General features: G+C 36.3%; 1 protein-coding gene across 1 annotated transcript in view; it reads right to left on the bottom strand.

The window, feature by feature from the left end:
- Nucleotides 1–16,993, bottom strand: part of LOC122702002 (phospholipid-transporting ATPase ABCA3-like) — a 267,396-nt gene that overhangs the window by 148,507 nt on the left and 101,896 nt on the right. Inside the window, exon 12 of the mRNA XM_043915524.1 lies at nt 1,945–2,074. Coding sequence (XP_043771459.1) covers nt 1,945–2,074 — 130 coding nt within the window. The remainder of the gene's footprint in view (nt 1–1,944; nt 2,075–16,993) is intronic.

Below are 16,993 nucleotides of genomic sequence, written 5' to 3'. Positions count from 1 at the left end.
ACAGTGGAAACAGTGTCAGACTTTATTTTCTTGGGCTCCAAAATCACTGCAGATGGTGACTGCAGCCATGAAATTAAAAGACGCTTACTCCTTGGAAGGAAAGTTATGACCAACCTAGATAGCATATTAAAAAGCAGAGACATTACTTTGTCAACAAAGGTCTGTCTGATCAAGGCTATGGCTTTTCCAGTGGTCATGTATGGATGTGAAAGTTGGACTGTGAAGAAAACTGAGCACTGAAAAATTGATGCTTTTGAACTGTGGTGTTGGAGAAGACTCTTGAGAGTCCCTTGGACTGCAAGGAGATCCAACCAGTCCATCCTGAAGGAGATCAGTCCTGGGTGTTCACTGGAAGGACTGATGCTGAAGCTGAAACTCCAATACTTTGGCCACCTCATGCGAAGAGCTGACTCATTGGAAAAGACCCTGATGCTGGGAGGGATTGGGGGCAGGAGGAGAAGGGGACGACAGAGGATGAGATGGCTGGATGGCATTACCGACTCGATGGACATGAGTTTGAGTAAACTCCGGGAGTTGGTGATGGACAGGGAGGCCTGGCGTGCTGCAATTCATGGGGTCGCAAAGAGTCAGACACGACTGAGCAATTGACTGAGAGCTGAACTGAACTGAATGATTAAGAGCTTTTACTAAGTTTCAGAAGTATTTCAAAGATAGAAGTTAACAAATAATTGTTTTCCATCATTTCTTTCCTCAAAGATAAGGTTACTTATAGTTGACCTAAACTGGGAAATTCAGCCTTGTTCCAACCTTTCACTTGACACTCTGGTATCATTTTGGTCACTCCTATTCTCTCTCTCTCTGTTCTCTAGCCATACAATATTCCCTATTTTCTTACTTCCTAGCCCTGAATATCCTTAGAATATGCATCTCCCCTTTCTTTCATGATTCATTACACCTTGTACCAATCTCAAATTAGATTTTACTTCCCCTTTGCTCATAGACCTTACCAGCAGTATTAGATCAAGGTGAGAGGACAACTCCCAACACTCAAGCATTATTTTTTACTTCTCGAGATATTATAAAGTTCCTATTTGCTCATCAAATCCTTGCTCAACTATAAGATCTCTGAAGGGAAGGACTTTCTGCTCAACACTGCATTCTTAGTTTTCACCCACATATCTGGCATATTAATGTATACCAATGATGAGTAAAGTGTTATCTAATCTATAATTTAGTGAATCATTTGAGTAATGAGAACACTTTCTGGGATAATAGTGAAGTCATCTATCTTAATAGACAACAGGATTATTCAGAGATATGCATATGTCAAAATGCAGCAAATGAATACTTAAAATTTAAGCATTTTTTAATTAAAATTTTATTCCAAAAGAAAAATTCTAGTTAATGATATGCATTCTAAATTATTTATTAGGAAGCATCTTAATGTCTAAAATTAATTTTCAGATGCCTAAAAATGGGATCAATAGATCTGTGACAAATATATAAAATGGTAAAATCTAGGCAGTGGGTGTAAGTGTGGTCACTAAAACTCTTTCAATTGGATGTAAGTAGAAATTTTCTTATTAAATATAAAAGTATATTCATAAGAATATATAATACACATTAAACAATGTACATCAAACAAATTATAATGGTTTCCTATAAAGGGAGCAGGGAAACAGAAGAAAGTAATATAAAAGGATATTTAAAGGAATAAATAAGTGAAAGTAGAAAGGTTCTCTAGTCTTTGCATTGACCTATGAAGATGGTGCACTACAAAGTGAGAAGTGGGATGCACCTGAGAAACAAAAATAAACATTGATTTTTAAGCTTAATAATAAATGATTTACACTTTGTAAAGAGAGCAGATTAATAAACAGCCATATGTATCATTTAAATAACAATGTCAATATCAAGAAGAGTACACAAAAGCTTCAAAGCTTAATCCACAGTATCTGCGCCAAAGTAACCATGAATATTTACCTGTGAGGATAGATAAGGTAGTAGTCTTCCCTGCTCCATTATGACCAAGAAGAACAGTGATTTGCCCCTCATATAAATTCAAAGACAAGTCTTGAACTGCTAGTACTGTCATATTTTGCATTGTGAATTCCTGTGAAAAGAAAAAAAAAACCCAAAATTTATATGTATTACTATTACTTATAAAGGGCATGCATTTATATCAATTATCTATAGAATAAGAAAATAAGAGACAATTAATCTCAAAAAGTAAAATCAAAGTATAAAAGAAAAAAATCATGAACAATTATATCTGGAAGCAAAATGTGGATAGAAGTTCAAAGTAGGTCCATAAGACTTTTTCTGAACAATTTCATGGAGTCCCACTTTGATCCATTCACTGTCATGAAGCTGATATATTACAATCTGCTCCAGTCAATGTCTTTCTGCTAAATTCCTGAATCTAATGCAAAAACTCACTATATGTGGTTGTCCTATAAGCACTTCAAACTCTACTAATTAGTTAGTTCAGTCACTCAGTTGTGTCCAATTCTTTGCAACCCCATGGACTACAGCACGCCAGGCTTCCCTGTCCATCACCAACTCCCAGAGCTTGCTCAAACTCATGTCCATCGAATCAGTGATGCCATCCAATCATCTCATTCTCTGTTGTTCCCTTCTTCTCCTGCCCCCAATCCCTCCCAGCATCAGGGTCTTTTCCAGTGAGTCAACTCTTTGCATCATGTGGCCAAAGTATTGGAGTTTCTGCTTCAACATCAGTCCTTCCAATGAACACCCAGGACTGATCTCCTTCAGGATGGACTGGTTGGATCTCCTTGCAGTCCAAGGGACTCTCAAGAGTCTTCTCCAAAACCACAGTTCAAAAGCATCAATTCTTTGGCACTCAGTTATCTTTATGGTCCAACTCTCACATCCACGCATGACTACTGGAAAAACCATAGCTTTGACTAGACAGATCTTTGTCTGCAAACTAATGTCTGCTTCTTAATATGCTGTCTAGGTTGGTCATAGCTTTTCTTCCAAGGAGCAAGCTTCTTTCAATTTCATGGCTGCAGTCACTATCTGCAGTGATTTTGGAGTCCAAGAAAATAAAGTCTTTCACTGTTTCCATTGTTTCCCCATCTATTTGCCATGAAGTGATGGGACTGGATGCCATGATCTTAGTTTTTTGAATGTTGAGTTTTAAGCCAGCCTTTTCACTCTCTTCTTTCACTTTTATCAAGAGGCTCTTTAATTCTTCTTTGCTTTCTGCCATAAGGATGGCGTCATCTGTAACTGAGGTTATTGATATTTCTCCTGGCAATCTTGATTCCAGCTTGTGCTTCACCCAGCCCAGCATTTACTATGATGTACTCTGCATATAAGTTAAATAAGCAGGATGACAATATACAGTCTTGATATACTCCTTTCTCAATTTGGAACCAGTCTGCTGTTCCACGTCCAGTTCTAACTGTTGCTTCTTGACCTACATACAGATTCACGTCCAGTTCTAACTGTTGCTTCTTGACCTACATACAGATTTCTCAGGAGGCAGGTAAGGTGGTCTGGTATTCTCATCTCTTTAAGAACGTTCCATAGTTTGTTGTGATCCACACAGTCAAAGGCGTTGGCATAGTCAATAAAGCAGAGGTTTTTCTGGAATGCTCTTGCTTTTTCTATGATCCAACAGATGCTGGCAATTTGATATCTGGTTCCTCTGCCTTTTCTAAATCGCTTGAACATCTTGAAGTTCTCGCTTCACATACTGTTGAAGTCTTGCTTGGAGAATTTTGAGCATTACTTTGCTGGCATGTGAGATGAGTGCCATTGTGCAGTAGTTTGAACATTCTTTGGCGTTGCCTTTCTTTGGGATTGGGATGAAAACTGACCTTTTTCAGTCCTGTGGCCACTGCTGAGTTTTCCAAATTTGCTGACATATTGAGTGCAGCACTTTCACAGCATCATCTTTTAGGATTTGAAATAGCTCAACTACAATTCCGTCACCTCCAGTAGCTTTGTTTGTAGTGATGCTTCCTAAGGCCCACCTGATTTCACATTCCAGGATATCTAGCTCTAGGTGAGTGATCACACCACTGTGGCTGTCCAGGTCATTAAGATCCCTTTTGTATAGTTCTTCTGTGCATTCTTGCCACCTGTTCTTAGTATCTTCTGCTTCTGTTGGAGTCATTCCATTTCTGTTCTTAATTGTGCTCATCTTTGCATGAAATATTTCCTTGGTATCTCTAACGTTCTTGAAGAGATCTCTATTCTTTCTCATTCTATTGTTTTCCTCTATTTCTTTGCCCTGATTACAAGGAAGGCTTTCTTATCTCTCCTTGCTTTTCTTTGGAACTCTGCCTTCTTTTCTCAGCTATTTGTAAGGCCTCCTCAGACAACCATTTTGCCTTTTCTCATTTTTGTTTCTTGGAAATGGTCTTGATCACTGCCTCCTGTACAACGTTATGAACCTCCGTCCATAATTCTTTAGGCACTCTATCTATCAGATGAAATCCCTTGAATCTATTTGTCATTTCCGCTGTATAATTGTAAAGGATTTGATTTAGGTCATACCTGAATCATCTAGTGGTTTTCCCTACTTTTTTCAGTTTAAGTCTGAATTTTGCAATGCTGATTCTATAAAGCTTCTCCTTTTTCAGCTGAAAAGAATATAATCCATCTTATTTTGGTATTGACTATCTGGTGATGTCCATGTGTAGAGTCGTCTCTCGTGTTGTTGGAAGAGGGTGTTTGCTATGACCAGTGTGTTGTCTTGGCAAAACTCTATTAGCCTTTGCTCTGCTTCATTTTGTACTGCAAGGCCAAACTTGCCTGTTACTCCAGATATCTCTTGACTTCCTACTTTTGCATTCCAGTCCCCTATGATGAAAAGGACATCTTTTTTTTGAGTGTTAGTTCCAGAAGGTCTTGTATGTCTTCATAGAACTTCAGCTTCTTGTGGCTCTGCTGGTGAAGAATTTGCCTGTGATGTAGGAGCCCTGGGTTCGATCCCTGGGTTGGGAAGATCCCCTGGAGAAGGGAAAGGCTATCCACTCCAGTATTCTGGCCTGCAGCATTCCGTGGACTCTATAGCTCATGGGGTCACAAAGAGTTGGACACCATTGACTGACTTTCACTTTCACTCATCTGAAAATGTATTCCTCCTGCTATATTCCTTTTCTGAGTAAGTTACACCGTTATCTATCTGGATGTACAAGGCAGAAGCTTGGGATTTCCTTACCCATAGCCCCCTCTGCCTCATCTACTAAAATTTATCAGTCACGTATCCAGTGAGTCCACACTGGTTGCCTTGTTAAAAATAATGCCTGAAGGACACTGGAGCAAATTGTCAGCTTTTCCATGGTTGAGGTAGGGCTGAGAGCAGTGTCGAAACAGTGTACTGTGTGACCCTGCGCAATGGGTGACCAATGACACAACAGAGCGCAATCCCTGACGGACAGCTCTAGTGGAGGAATAGTTGGTGGTTCCTCTCCCAATGGGAGCACTGCAATACCACCTACTTCACAGTGCAGCTCAGAAAGATGAGGGGTTCCTACTCCAACAAGTAAGGTGCAGATCCTGCCCCTGATAAGGCTGTGACAACCACAGGGAAAAGAGGAGGCACTGCTTAACATGCAGGGCAGATTCTGATCACCGTTAAAACCAGTCACACCACATATCAAGGGGATAAAAGCCAGGACACATTGAGGAAAGAAGCAGCAGTCATCCATACTAAAAACAGCATTGGCATCAACAATATCAAAGCCATTCAGGCTACACAGGGATGCTACCACATAAAATAGCCCTCTAAGACCATGGTAGATAATTGTTTCTCCTAAACTCACAAAGTAAGAGAAACATAGATAAAAAGAAGTAGAGGAACAACTCCCAGATAAAAGACCAAGACAACTCCCCTAAAAGAACAAACGATGAAACAGACCTCTCCAGCCTGATAGACAGAGTGCAAAAAGGAGACAATGAAAGGCTATCAATAAAAATTCAGATTATTATATAAAGAAACTAGAAACTATAAAGAACCAAGAAAAAATAGAAATCTCATTTGCTGAGGCAAAAGCTGAGCTAGAAACAATGAACAGAAGATTGAATAATACAAAATGAATAAGTGATGAATAAATTCCAACAAAAGAAGAAAAAGTAAAGGAAGATCAAAAAAGGTACTTGAAGAAATTATGACTGAAAACTTTCCAAACCTAAAGAAGTGAAGTGAAGTGAAAGTTGCTCAACCATGTCCGACTCTTTGCAACCCCCATGGACTGTATAGTCCATGGGATTCTCCAGGCCAGAATACTGGAGTGGGTAGCCTTTCCCTTCTCCAGGGGATCTCCCCAACTCCAGGATTGAACCCAGGTCTACTGTATTGCAGGCAGATTCTTTACCAGTTGAACTACTAGGGAAGCAAAAAAACAAGAAAAGCAAAAAAAAAAAAAAAAAGAAGGAAAGAGATATGGAAGCATAGAGAGCCCCAGACCATATGAACACAAACAGACTTACACCAGACATACTATAAACTGGCAAAGAAAGAAAGTGAAAGTGTTAGTTGCTCAATCATGTCCAAGTGCATATGGAACAGTCTCTAGGACTGACCACATACAAGGACACAAGATGAATCTCAACAAATTTAAGAATACAGAAGTTACTTCAGCTATCTTTTCAGACCACAATGTCATGAAACTAGAAACCCACCACAGAAAAGAAATAAGGAAAAAAAAAAAGATTACATGAAGACTAAACAACATGTTACTAAAAAATCAGTGAATCTTATAAATAAGGAAATAAAAGTCGCCTGTATTCCACCTATGGGCTCTTTTAACAATTTTTGTTCACAGTATTGCAATTTTCCTCAATGAGACTACACACATACACACACACAATTTTCTATTCTGTATTTTCTCTAAACTTTTAGAATTTTCTCATTTCTCCATATATTCTTTATATGTGTATTTAGCTTTTAAAAATTATAATATAATATAGTAATAATCTTAATTTACTTGATAATTCTGTTTTTTTAATTTTTATTTGATAGCATCACAGTGATTTTTTTGTGTATAAATCCCTGTGTTTTTAAATTATATCTCCAAAATAGATTTTAAAAATTGAAACATTAATCAAAGGATTAAAATATATTTATTTAAGTTTATTGATAGAGATTGTTAATTATTTTTCTGTAGATTTTTTAGTTTCTATTTTATATTGGAGCATAGTTGATTAACAATACTGTGTTAAATTCAGGTGTACAGCAAAGTGATTCAGTTTTTATATATATATATATACACACACACACACACACATATATCTATTCATTTTCTAATTCTTTTCCCGTTTATTACAGAATATTGAGCAGCATCCCATGTGCTATACAGTAGCTCTTTCTTGGTTATAGTATATACACATCAATCCCAAACTCTCAGTCTAGCCCTCCTGCCAATCCTTTCCCCAGTAACCATAAGTTCATTCTCTAAGTCTGTGAATCTGTTCTGTTTTGTAAATAAGCTTATTTGTATCATGTTTTAAGATTCTGCATATAAATACTATCATATTATATGTGTCTTCTCCTGACTTGTTTCACTTAGCTTCACTGTGTCAACAAAGGTCCGTCTAGTCAAAGCTATGGCTTTTCCAGTAATCATGTATGGATGTGAGAGTTGGACTCTAAAGAAAGGTGAGCACTGAAGAATTGATGCTTTTGAACTGTGGAGAAGATTCTTGAGAGTCCCTTGGATTGCAAGGAGATTCAACCAGTCCATCCTAAAGGAAATCAGTCCTGAATATTCATTGGAAGGACTGATGGTGAAGCTTAAGCTCCAATATTTTGGCCACCTGATGCAAAGAACTGACTCATTTGGAAAAGACCCTGATGCTGGGAAAGATTGAAGCCAGGAGGAGAAGGAGACAACAGAGGATGAAATGGTTGGATGGCATCACTGACTCAATGGACATGAGTTTGAGTAAACTCTGGGAGGTGGCGATGGACACAGAGGCCTGGCGTGCTGCAGTCCATGAGGTCACAAAGAGTCGGACACAACTGAGCAACTGAACTGAACTGAACTGAGTATGATCATCTCTAGGTCCATCCATGTTGCTGCCAATGACATTATTTCATTCTTTTTAATGGCTGAGCAATATTCCATTGTATATATGTACTACCATTTCTTTCATCATTCCTCTGTTAATGGATATTTAGGTTGTTTCCATATCTTGGCTATTGTAAACAGCAATGCAATGAACATTAGGGGTGTATGTATCTTTTTGAACCATGTTTTACTCTGGATATATGCCCAGGAGTTTTGCCTCTGGACCACATTGCAGCTCCATCTCTAAGGAATCTCCCCATATTGTTCTCTATAGTGGCCCTACCAATTTACATTCCTTTCAACATTGTAGAAAAGTTCTCTTTTCTCCACACCCTCTTTAATGTTTATTTTTTGCTGATATTTTGATGATAGCCATTCCAACAGGTGTGAAGTGATACCTCATTATAATTTTGATTTCCATTTCTCTAATTATTAGCAAGGTTGAGCATTTTTCCATATGACTCTTGGCCATCTATGTTTTCTTTACAGCAATTTCTAGTTGGGTTTTCTGCCCACTGTTTTAATCTTGAGCTTCATTGTAGATTTTGGAGACTAATCACTTTGGTCATATCATTTGCAATTATTTTTGCCCATTCTGTGGGTTGTTTTCCACTTTTTATGGTTTCCTTTGCAGTGCAAAAGCTTTTGAGTTTAATTAGGCTCATTTGTTTATTTTTATTTTTATTTCCATTATTCTAGGATACAGCTCAGAAGAGATATAACTGCATTTTTGTCAAAGAGTGTTCTGCCTGTTTTCCTCTAAGAGTTTTATAGTTTTACATTTATCTTTAATACTTTTGGGGTTTATTTTTGTGTATGGTGTTAAAAAATGTTCTAAGTTCATTTGTTTTACATGTAGCTGTAGAGTTCCTTCATTGTATAGTCTTGCCTCATTTATTATAGATTAATTGACCATAGTGTGTGTGGGTTTATTTATAGGCTTTCTGCCCTGTTCCATTAATCTACGTTTCTGTTTTGTGCCAGTAGCATATTATTTTGAAGACTATAGCTTTGTAGTATAGTCTGAAGTCAGGGAGCCAGTTTCTTCCAGATGTTTTCCTTTTTCAAGATTACTTTAGCTATTCATGATCTTTTATGTTACCATACAAATTTGAAGATTTTTTTTTAAATTGTGAATAATGTCATTGTAATTTGATAGGGACTTCATTGAATCTGTAGATTGCTTTGGGTAGCATAGTCATTTTGACAATATTGACTCTTCCAATCCAAGAACATGGTATATCTTTCCATTTTTCTGTGTCATTGTCTACTTTAATATAATCAAATAAAAAGCATTTTTTATATGTTTGAAAACTTTCACTTGCAATTAGATTATTATGAGTTACTTTCAAAATAAACAATCCTTCTGTAAATAAAATATTTAAATATTAACATGCATTATGTATAAATTCCTATTTCCATGTATCAGCTTTATTTACAATGATGCACATTTGCAAAATACAGTGAAGAAGTGTGTTTTGGTTATTATTAATCTAAAAACAAAAATATATGATAAAAAACAAGTACCTCAAAATACTTTTATAATTCATATTCTTTTACTAGATTTAGCATTACTTTTTAAATACATTTATAACACTAAAGAAATAAAAATTGTTAAAGAAATGAATTCTCTAACTGAGGAACTGGAGATAATTACAAAATAATACTTATTGGCTTTTTTGCATTATAGTGAAAGAATGTACATCAGAGTTTTATTTTAAAATAGCATATAATATTGATGTAATAATACAGACAGGTAGTCTTTAGATTTGTACTGGATGAATTGTATCAATTTATCTCTGAGAATTTCCCAGCATCCTGTTTGGATACTTGGGAGTCTACAGTTTAGAGCCCAAAGGAGAGATTTGAATTGGATAAATTTGAGATTCTATCATATAGATAGTAATTAAATACACACACACACACACACACACACACATGCACACACATTATTATATAGAGAGCACTTCAATTTTTTTTAGAAGGAGGTACATTAGACATAACAAATACATGAATGCTATTAAGCCAGGAAAAATATCTTTGCATGTATGTAAAGACCTCTGGCTGAATCAGAGAGGCCATTGTTGTTGTTCAGTCGCCCAGTCACATCCAACTCATTGCGACTACATGGACTGCAGCACACCAGGCCTCCCTGTCCCTCACCATCTCTCAGAGTTTGCCCAAGTTCATGTTCATTGCACTGGTGATGCCATCCAGCCATCTCTTCCTCTGACACCCGTTTCTCCTTCTGCCCTCAATCTTTCCCAGTATCAGGGACTTTTCCAACGAATTGTCTGTTCACATCAGATGACCAAAATACTGGAGCTTAAGCTTCAGCATCAGTCCTTCCAGTGAATATTCAGGGTTGATCTCTCAAGATTCACTGATCTCCTTGCTGTCCAAGAGACTTTCAGAAGTCTTCTTCAGCACCACAGTTCAAAGACATCAATTCTTTGGCATCCTGTCTTCTTTACAGTCCATCTCTCACAACCATATGTAACCACTGGAAAAATCTCCTCTAGGGAGGCTATTAGATATGTATAAATACATAGATAAGGCTTTGCTGCAGTTTCTAAAGTACTGAACTGTCTCCTTGAAAATATGGACATTTTAGTAAATAAAAGGTATCCGAAAATGTTTTTAAAAGTGAGTCAGTGATGAAATACAAGAGCAAACTTAAAAATACCTTGAGACAAATGGCAATGAAGAACAGTCATACAGAATCAATGGGATGCAGCAAAAGTAGTTCTTAGAGAGATGTTTATAGTGATACAAGCCTTTCTAAAACAATAATAAAAATCTCAAATAAACAACCTAACCCACCACCTAGAAGAATTAGAAAAAGAACAAACAAATGTAAAGTCAGCAGAAGGAAGATGATAATAAAGATCAGAAAGAAAACAAATAGAGATTTAAAAAACACTGGAAACTTTTGATTTAAATTAGGTCCAGTTGCTTATTTTGTTTTTATTTTCATTACTCTGGGAGGTGGGTCATAGAGGATCTTGTTGCGATTTATGTCAGAAAGTATTCTGTCTATGTTTTCCTCTAAGAGTTTTATAGTTTCTGACCTACATTTAGGTCTTTAATCTACTTTAAGTTTATTTTTGTGTATGGTGTTACAAAGAATTGCAATTTCATTCTTTTACATGCAATTGACCAGTTCAGTTTTCCTGTCACCACTTGTTGAAGAGATTGTCTTTTTTCCACTGTATATTTTTGTCTCCTTTGTCAAAGATAAGGTGTCCATAGCTGTTTGGATTTATCTCTGGGATTTCTATTTTGTTCCATTGATCTATATTTCTATTTTTGTGCCAGTACCATACTGTCTTGATGACTGTAGCTTTGAGGTATAGGCTGAAGTCGGGAATGGGAGAAAATGACAGCAAAAAAGATAACTGACAAAGAATTAACCTCCAAAATATACAAGTGTTCCATGCAGCTCAATACTATAAAAATGAACAATTCAATCAAAAAGTGAGCAGAAGACCTAAACAGACACTTCTCCAAAGAAGACATACAGATGCCTAATAAACACATCAAAAGATGCTCAATGTCACTCATTAATATAGAAATGCAAATGGAAATCAAAATGAGGTATCTCACCAGTCAGAATGGCCATCACCAAAAAGTCTACAAACAGTAAATGCTGGAGAGGGTATGGTGAAAAGGAAAACCTCTTACACTGTTGGTGGGAATAAAAGCTGGTACAACCACTACGGTGAATGGGATGGAGATTCCTTAAAATACTAGAAATAAAACTGCCACACGACCCAGCAATCCCACTACTGGGCATATACCCCAAGGAAACCAGAATTGGAAAAAAACCACACATACCCCAATGTCCATTGCAGCACTATTTACAATAGCTAGGGCATGGAAGCAATCTAGATGTCCATTGGCAGATGAATGGATAAAGAAGTTGTGGATACATATACACAATGGAATATTACTCAGCTACAAAAAAGAATGCATTTGAGTCAGTTTTAAGTCAGAAAGAGAAAGAAAAATGCCATATATTGGCACATATACATGGAATCTAGAAAAATGGTCCCAATGATCCTATGTACAGGGCAGCAAAGGAGACACAGATGTAAAGAACAGACTTTTGGACTCAGTGGGAGAAGGAGAGGGAGGGATGATTTGAGAAAATAGCATTGAAACACATACATTACCATATATAAAATAGATAAGCAATGCAAGTTTGATATATGAAGCAGGGCACCCAGATCTGGTGCTCTGTGACAACTTGGAGGAACAGGGTGAGGAGGGACGTGGGAGGGTGTTTAGATGGAGGAGACACATGTATACCTATGGCTGATTCATATTGATGTATGGCAAAAACCATCACAATATTGTTAACTAATTATCCTCCAATTAAAATAAATTAATTAATTTTAAAAAAACACTAGAAGAAATTCAATAAAACCAAGAGTTGATTCTTTGAAAGGGTAAACAAAATTGATAAATCTCTGTACAGTCTCATCAAGAAAGGAAAAGAGAATATCCAGTAAATATAATTAGAAATTAAAGAAAAGAAATCACAACTGATATCACGGAAATACAAAAAATACCATAATAATAATATGAAAAATTATATGCCAATAAATTCAACAGCCTAGAAGAAATAGACTTTTTAGAAACATGCAGCTGTTCAAAACTGAAGGGCTGAATCAAGAAGAATTAGATAACTTGGATGGGTCAATCACTAAAAAAAATAGTATCCATAAAAAAAAAAAAAAACTCCCTACAAACAAAAGTCCAGAGCCTGATGGCTTCACAGGCAAATTCCTCCAAACATACAAAGAACTTGTACCAATTTTTCTCAAACTCTTCCAAAAGACTGAAGAAGAGAAAATACTTTCAAAGACATTCTGTGAAGCCACCATTACCCTGATACCAAAACCAAACAAAGACATTACCAGAAAAGATTACAGAACAATATCTTTGATAAATATTGATGTGAAAATTGTCAAAGTGTTGGCAATTGAGTTCAACAGCACATTTTTAAAAAGATCACATACCACAACCAAGTTGAAGTCATGGCTAGTTCACAAGGATGGTTCAACACATGCAAATTCATCAGTGTGAATCACCACATCAAGATAAATCAAAAACCACAAGATGATCTCAATAGCTGCAGAAAAAAGGCATTCAATAAAATTCAACATCTGTTCATGATTAAAAAAAAACTCTTACCAAAGTAGGTATTGAGGGAACATGTCTCAACATAATAAAAGTTATTTATGGCACACCAACATCCAATATGATACTGAGTTGTGAAAACTGAAAACCTTTTTGTTAAAATTCCACTCTCACTACTTCTATTCAACACAGTATGTAATTCAAAAAGTTGCATGCAACCCTATCTAGCCAAGACATGGAAACAACATAAATGCCCATCAACATATGAATAGATAAAGATGATGTGGTACACATACACTATAGAATATTACTAAACCATAAAAAGAATGAAATAATGCCATTTGAAACAACAAGGATGGATCTAGAGATAATCATACTAACTGAAGAGAAAGACAAATATATGATATCACCTATATTTGGAATCTAAATTATGAGACAAAAGTGCCTACAAAACAGAAACAGACCCCCAGTTCAGTTCAGTTCAGTTCAGTTACTCAGTTGTGTCCAACTCTTTGTGACCCCATGGATGGCAGCACTCCAGGCCTCCCTGTCCATCACCAACTCCCAGAGTTTCCTCAAATTCATGTCCATTGAGTCGGTGATGCCATCCAACCATCTCATCCTCTGTCGTCCCCTTCTCCTCCCACCTTCAATCTTTCCAAGCATCAGGGTCTTTTCAAATGAGTCAGTTCTTCGCATCAGGTGGCCAAAATATTGGAGTTTCAGCTTCAACATCAGTCCTTTCAAAGAATATTCTGGACTTACTTCTTTTAGGATGGACTGCTTGGATCTCCTTGCAGTCCAAGGGACTCTCAAGAGCCACTGCCTCCGTGTGTTCCTAGTCCACTCTATGTAGTTGCACAGATGTATGGAATTCTCTGGCAACCGTGTCTGTTGCAGAGACGCAACTTTGCTGAGTTATGGATATTTTACTGGTTGTAGACTGAAGGAGAAAGACAAAGCAACATATGCTGCTATGATGCTGACACCATCCGATCATTTCACATTTGTTTTTAATTGTGACATGTGTACCATATTAATATGTTAATAACAGAAAATACTGAACATACACAAATATATGGGGACCTGTACTATCTTCTCATTTTCTATAAATATAAGACTGTTCTAAAAATAAAATATATTTAAAGTCTATCTGTAATGGAAAAAAAAATCATCAACTTTCACGAGTGAGAAAAAACATATCTACTTGCCTCCTTGACCTTTGCAGATTAGGATATCAAGTAGAGTGAAAGCAGGTAGGTAAAATTAAGATAACATCATTTCACTTATTGATAATAGGAAATTCAGTCTTCCCAGGACCATGGTGGAGGATAAAATTAAATTATCCAGGGAGTTAGGTAAGGATAAAATAATAGAAACAGTAAGATTAAATATTTTTTAGAGAAATATGTTCGAAGCCACAGAGACAAAAATTGGTTATTTTTCAAAGACCAGTAGGTACAAGTGATGGTAGAGAGGGAGAAGTAGTCAGTAAAGGAAGAGGACGAACTCTTCAAAATATCTACTATGTGCCAAGCACTGTTTGGTTTTATATACCACATCTCACAATTAAACCATAAAGCAAACCTATATGGTAGCTACAATTCTCCACATTGCAAAGGAAGAAAATTAAGCTCAGATATTTTAAGAAATAAAAAATACATGGAAGAGGTGGGAATCAAACATATTTGTCTTAGAATTCATCTCTTAAACCCTTTCTGCTAACTTGAACAGATGCTGAGAAAAGGACGAATATAGAGAGTAATAGAAAATACTACATTATAATTAAAGTGCATCGTATCTACATTTTCTCCTTAAGTCTTCATCTTGATATTTGTTTTAAATGCCATCTCTCTGCTGATAAATTTCAAATGCATATCAGGCTTTAAATTTGCCTAAACTCTAGACTTCTAAACCTGGATGTTTGTTTAAATGGTACTTCAAACTTATATCCAAAAGAGATCTGTTATTTCCTCAAGCCTCCAGTTTTAAATTAAAAAAAAAACAAAACTAATTCTTCTCCAGTCTTTTCCATATCAGTAAATACCACCACTATCCACTCAATTTCTCAAGTCAGAAACCCAAGTCAAATGAGTTTCCTCCTTTTCCCTCAACCTGCTGCACTCTTTACAGTACTAATTACAGAAAACAGCCTTAAACTGTTCACTTCTCTCTCAAATTCACTGACACCACCCTAGTCCAAGCTGTTATGATTACAGAAACTTTCTTATTCATCTTCCTCTCAGTAATTCTCCACACCACAGTCAGAGAATATTTGCAAAGCATAAATCAGATTATGTTCTTATAGCAATCATACTCCTTTAGTGACTTTCAAATATTTTTCAAATCCAAAGTTTATTGAACTTTACTGTGACCTAATGGTTCCTACCTGATCTGGCTTCTATCTCTTCAAACTTGTTTCAACCATTTCTTCTCTGTTTGCTTCTTCAAATACATGACAATGTTTTTTCCACCTCAGAACTTGGATTTAATGTTCTGTTTTAATCTTTTATCTCTCATTTTTCAACTCCCTGATTTATCCACATCTTTCAGATTTCAACACAAAGATCACCTTCACAGAGAGGCTTTCCTTCACTATTCCATCAAAATTACTTCTCATTCTTGTTGTATGTCCAAGTTATTATCCAATCATCTTGTTTCCCTCATGATGTAATACATCCTATAATACATAATATAATCATCTTTTTTGGAGTCTTACCATTATCCCTTCAGGCAGATTTCCAGTCAGACTTCATCATTTACTCAGTGGTGGCTTCATAGAAGGTAGCACTAGCACCTCAGCAAGCCTCATCATTACCACATCCGGTGGCTTCTCTTTCCAGGACCCAAGCAAGAAGTTTCCTGTCATGTTTCTCTGTCACGAGGTTTTTCCAGTTGCCAGACACAGCCTATGGTACCTCAGCAAACTTCTTACCATTCTCGCAGCTACAGAACCACAGCCTTCAGTAAAGTAAGTTTGACCTCATCCTTGGTAGAGAGGAAGAAATGTTTCCAAGTTTGTTCTTCCAGTGAGTACTGCCTCCTGAGTCTTAGAGGTAGTGCCTATTCTCTAATCTACTATGTCTATATTCTTTAAAGTTTGATTTATTCCTATCAGTATTTTTACCTGTTTTTATTACTAAGTTCTTTGCACTAAAATTTCTGTATTACTGGGGAATAATTTCTGTTTCCAAGCTCAACTTTGAATGATACACTGACACACAGGTTTCCGCAGTTGTTATATTGATTTGTATTGCTAGAAATATAACCTTTTTCCATATCCTTGCTACAAATACTATTGTCAAATGTTTTTATTTTAGCCATTCAGATGAGAATATCAATCTTTTAATATGTTCTTTATTTCAGCATTCATAGTTCTTGTAAAATCTTTCTCTGCTAACTCCTATTTCTAGAAAAGCTGCGTGTCTGCTTCCATGGTATGTTCCTATTCTTAGTTACTGGTCACTATCTTGCACCTCTTCACATGTCTAATAATTCTTTATTTGTGCTATGCATTTTGTATAAAATAACCAAGGAGGCTCCAGCCATCTTCCATCTGAAAGTAACCCCTTTTCTTGATTAAATAGATAAGGGAAAGAGGTCATCAGTTACATCTAACCTGGAATTCAGTGGAGTGAAAAAACAATTGGAAGTTTAGAAAGATTTGAGCTATCCTAGTTCATTCTTACTCTGTAAGAACGGTCCTCTTAAACTTGTGATGGAATATCTTGCAGGTCTATATATCTTCAGTCCAGTAAGCCCAAAGGAGATTCTATTCTGTCCTTTATAGTTTTGAATATAGTTCTTTAGCTTTCTACTTGTTACAACTCCAAATATAC

Source organism: Cervus elaphus, chromosome 10 (assembly GCF_910594005.1).
Source record: "Cervus elaphus chromosome 10, mCerEla1.1, whole genome shotgun sequence".
Lineage (NCBI taxonomy): Eukaryota > Metazoa > Chordata > Mammalia > Artiodactyla > Cervidae > Cervus > Cervus elaphus.
The sequence above is the reverse complement of the archived record's forward strand: the minus strand, read 5'-3'. Positions and strand labels throughout refer to the sequence as shown.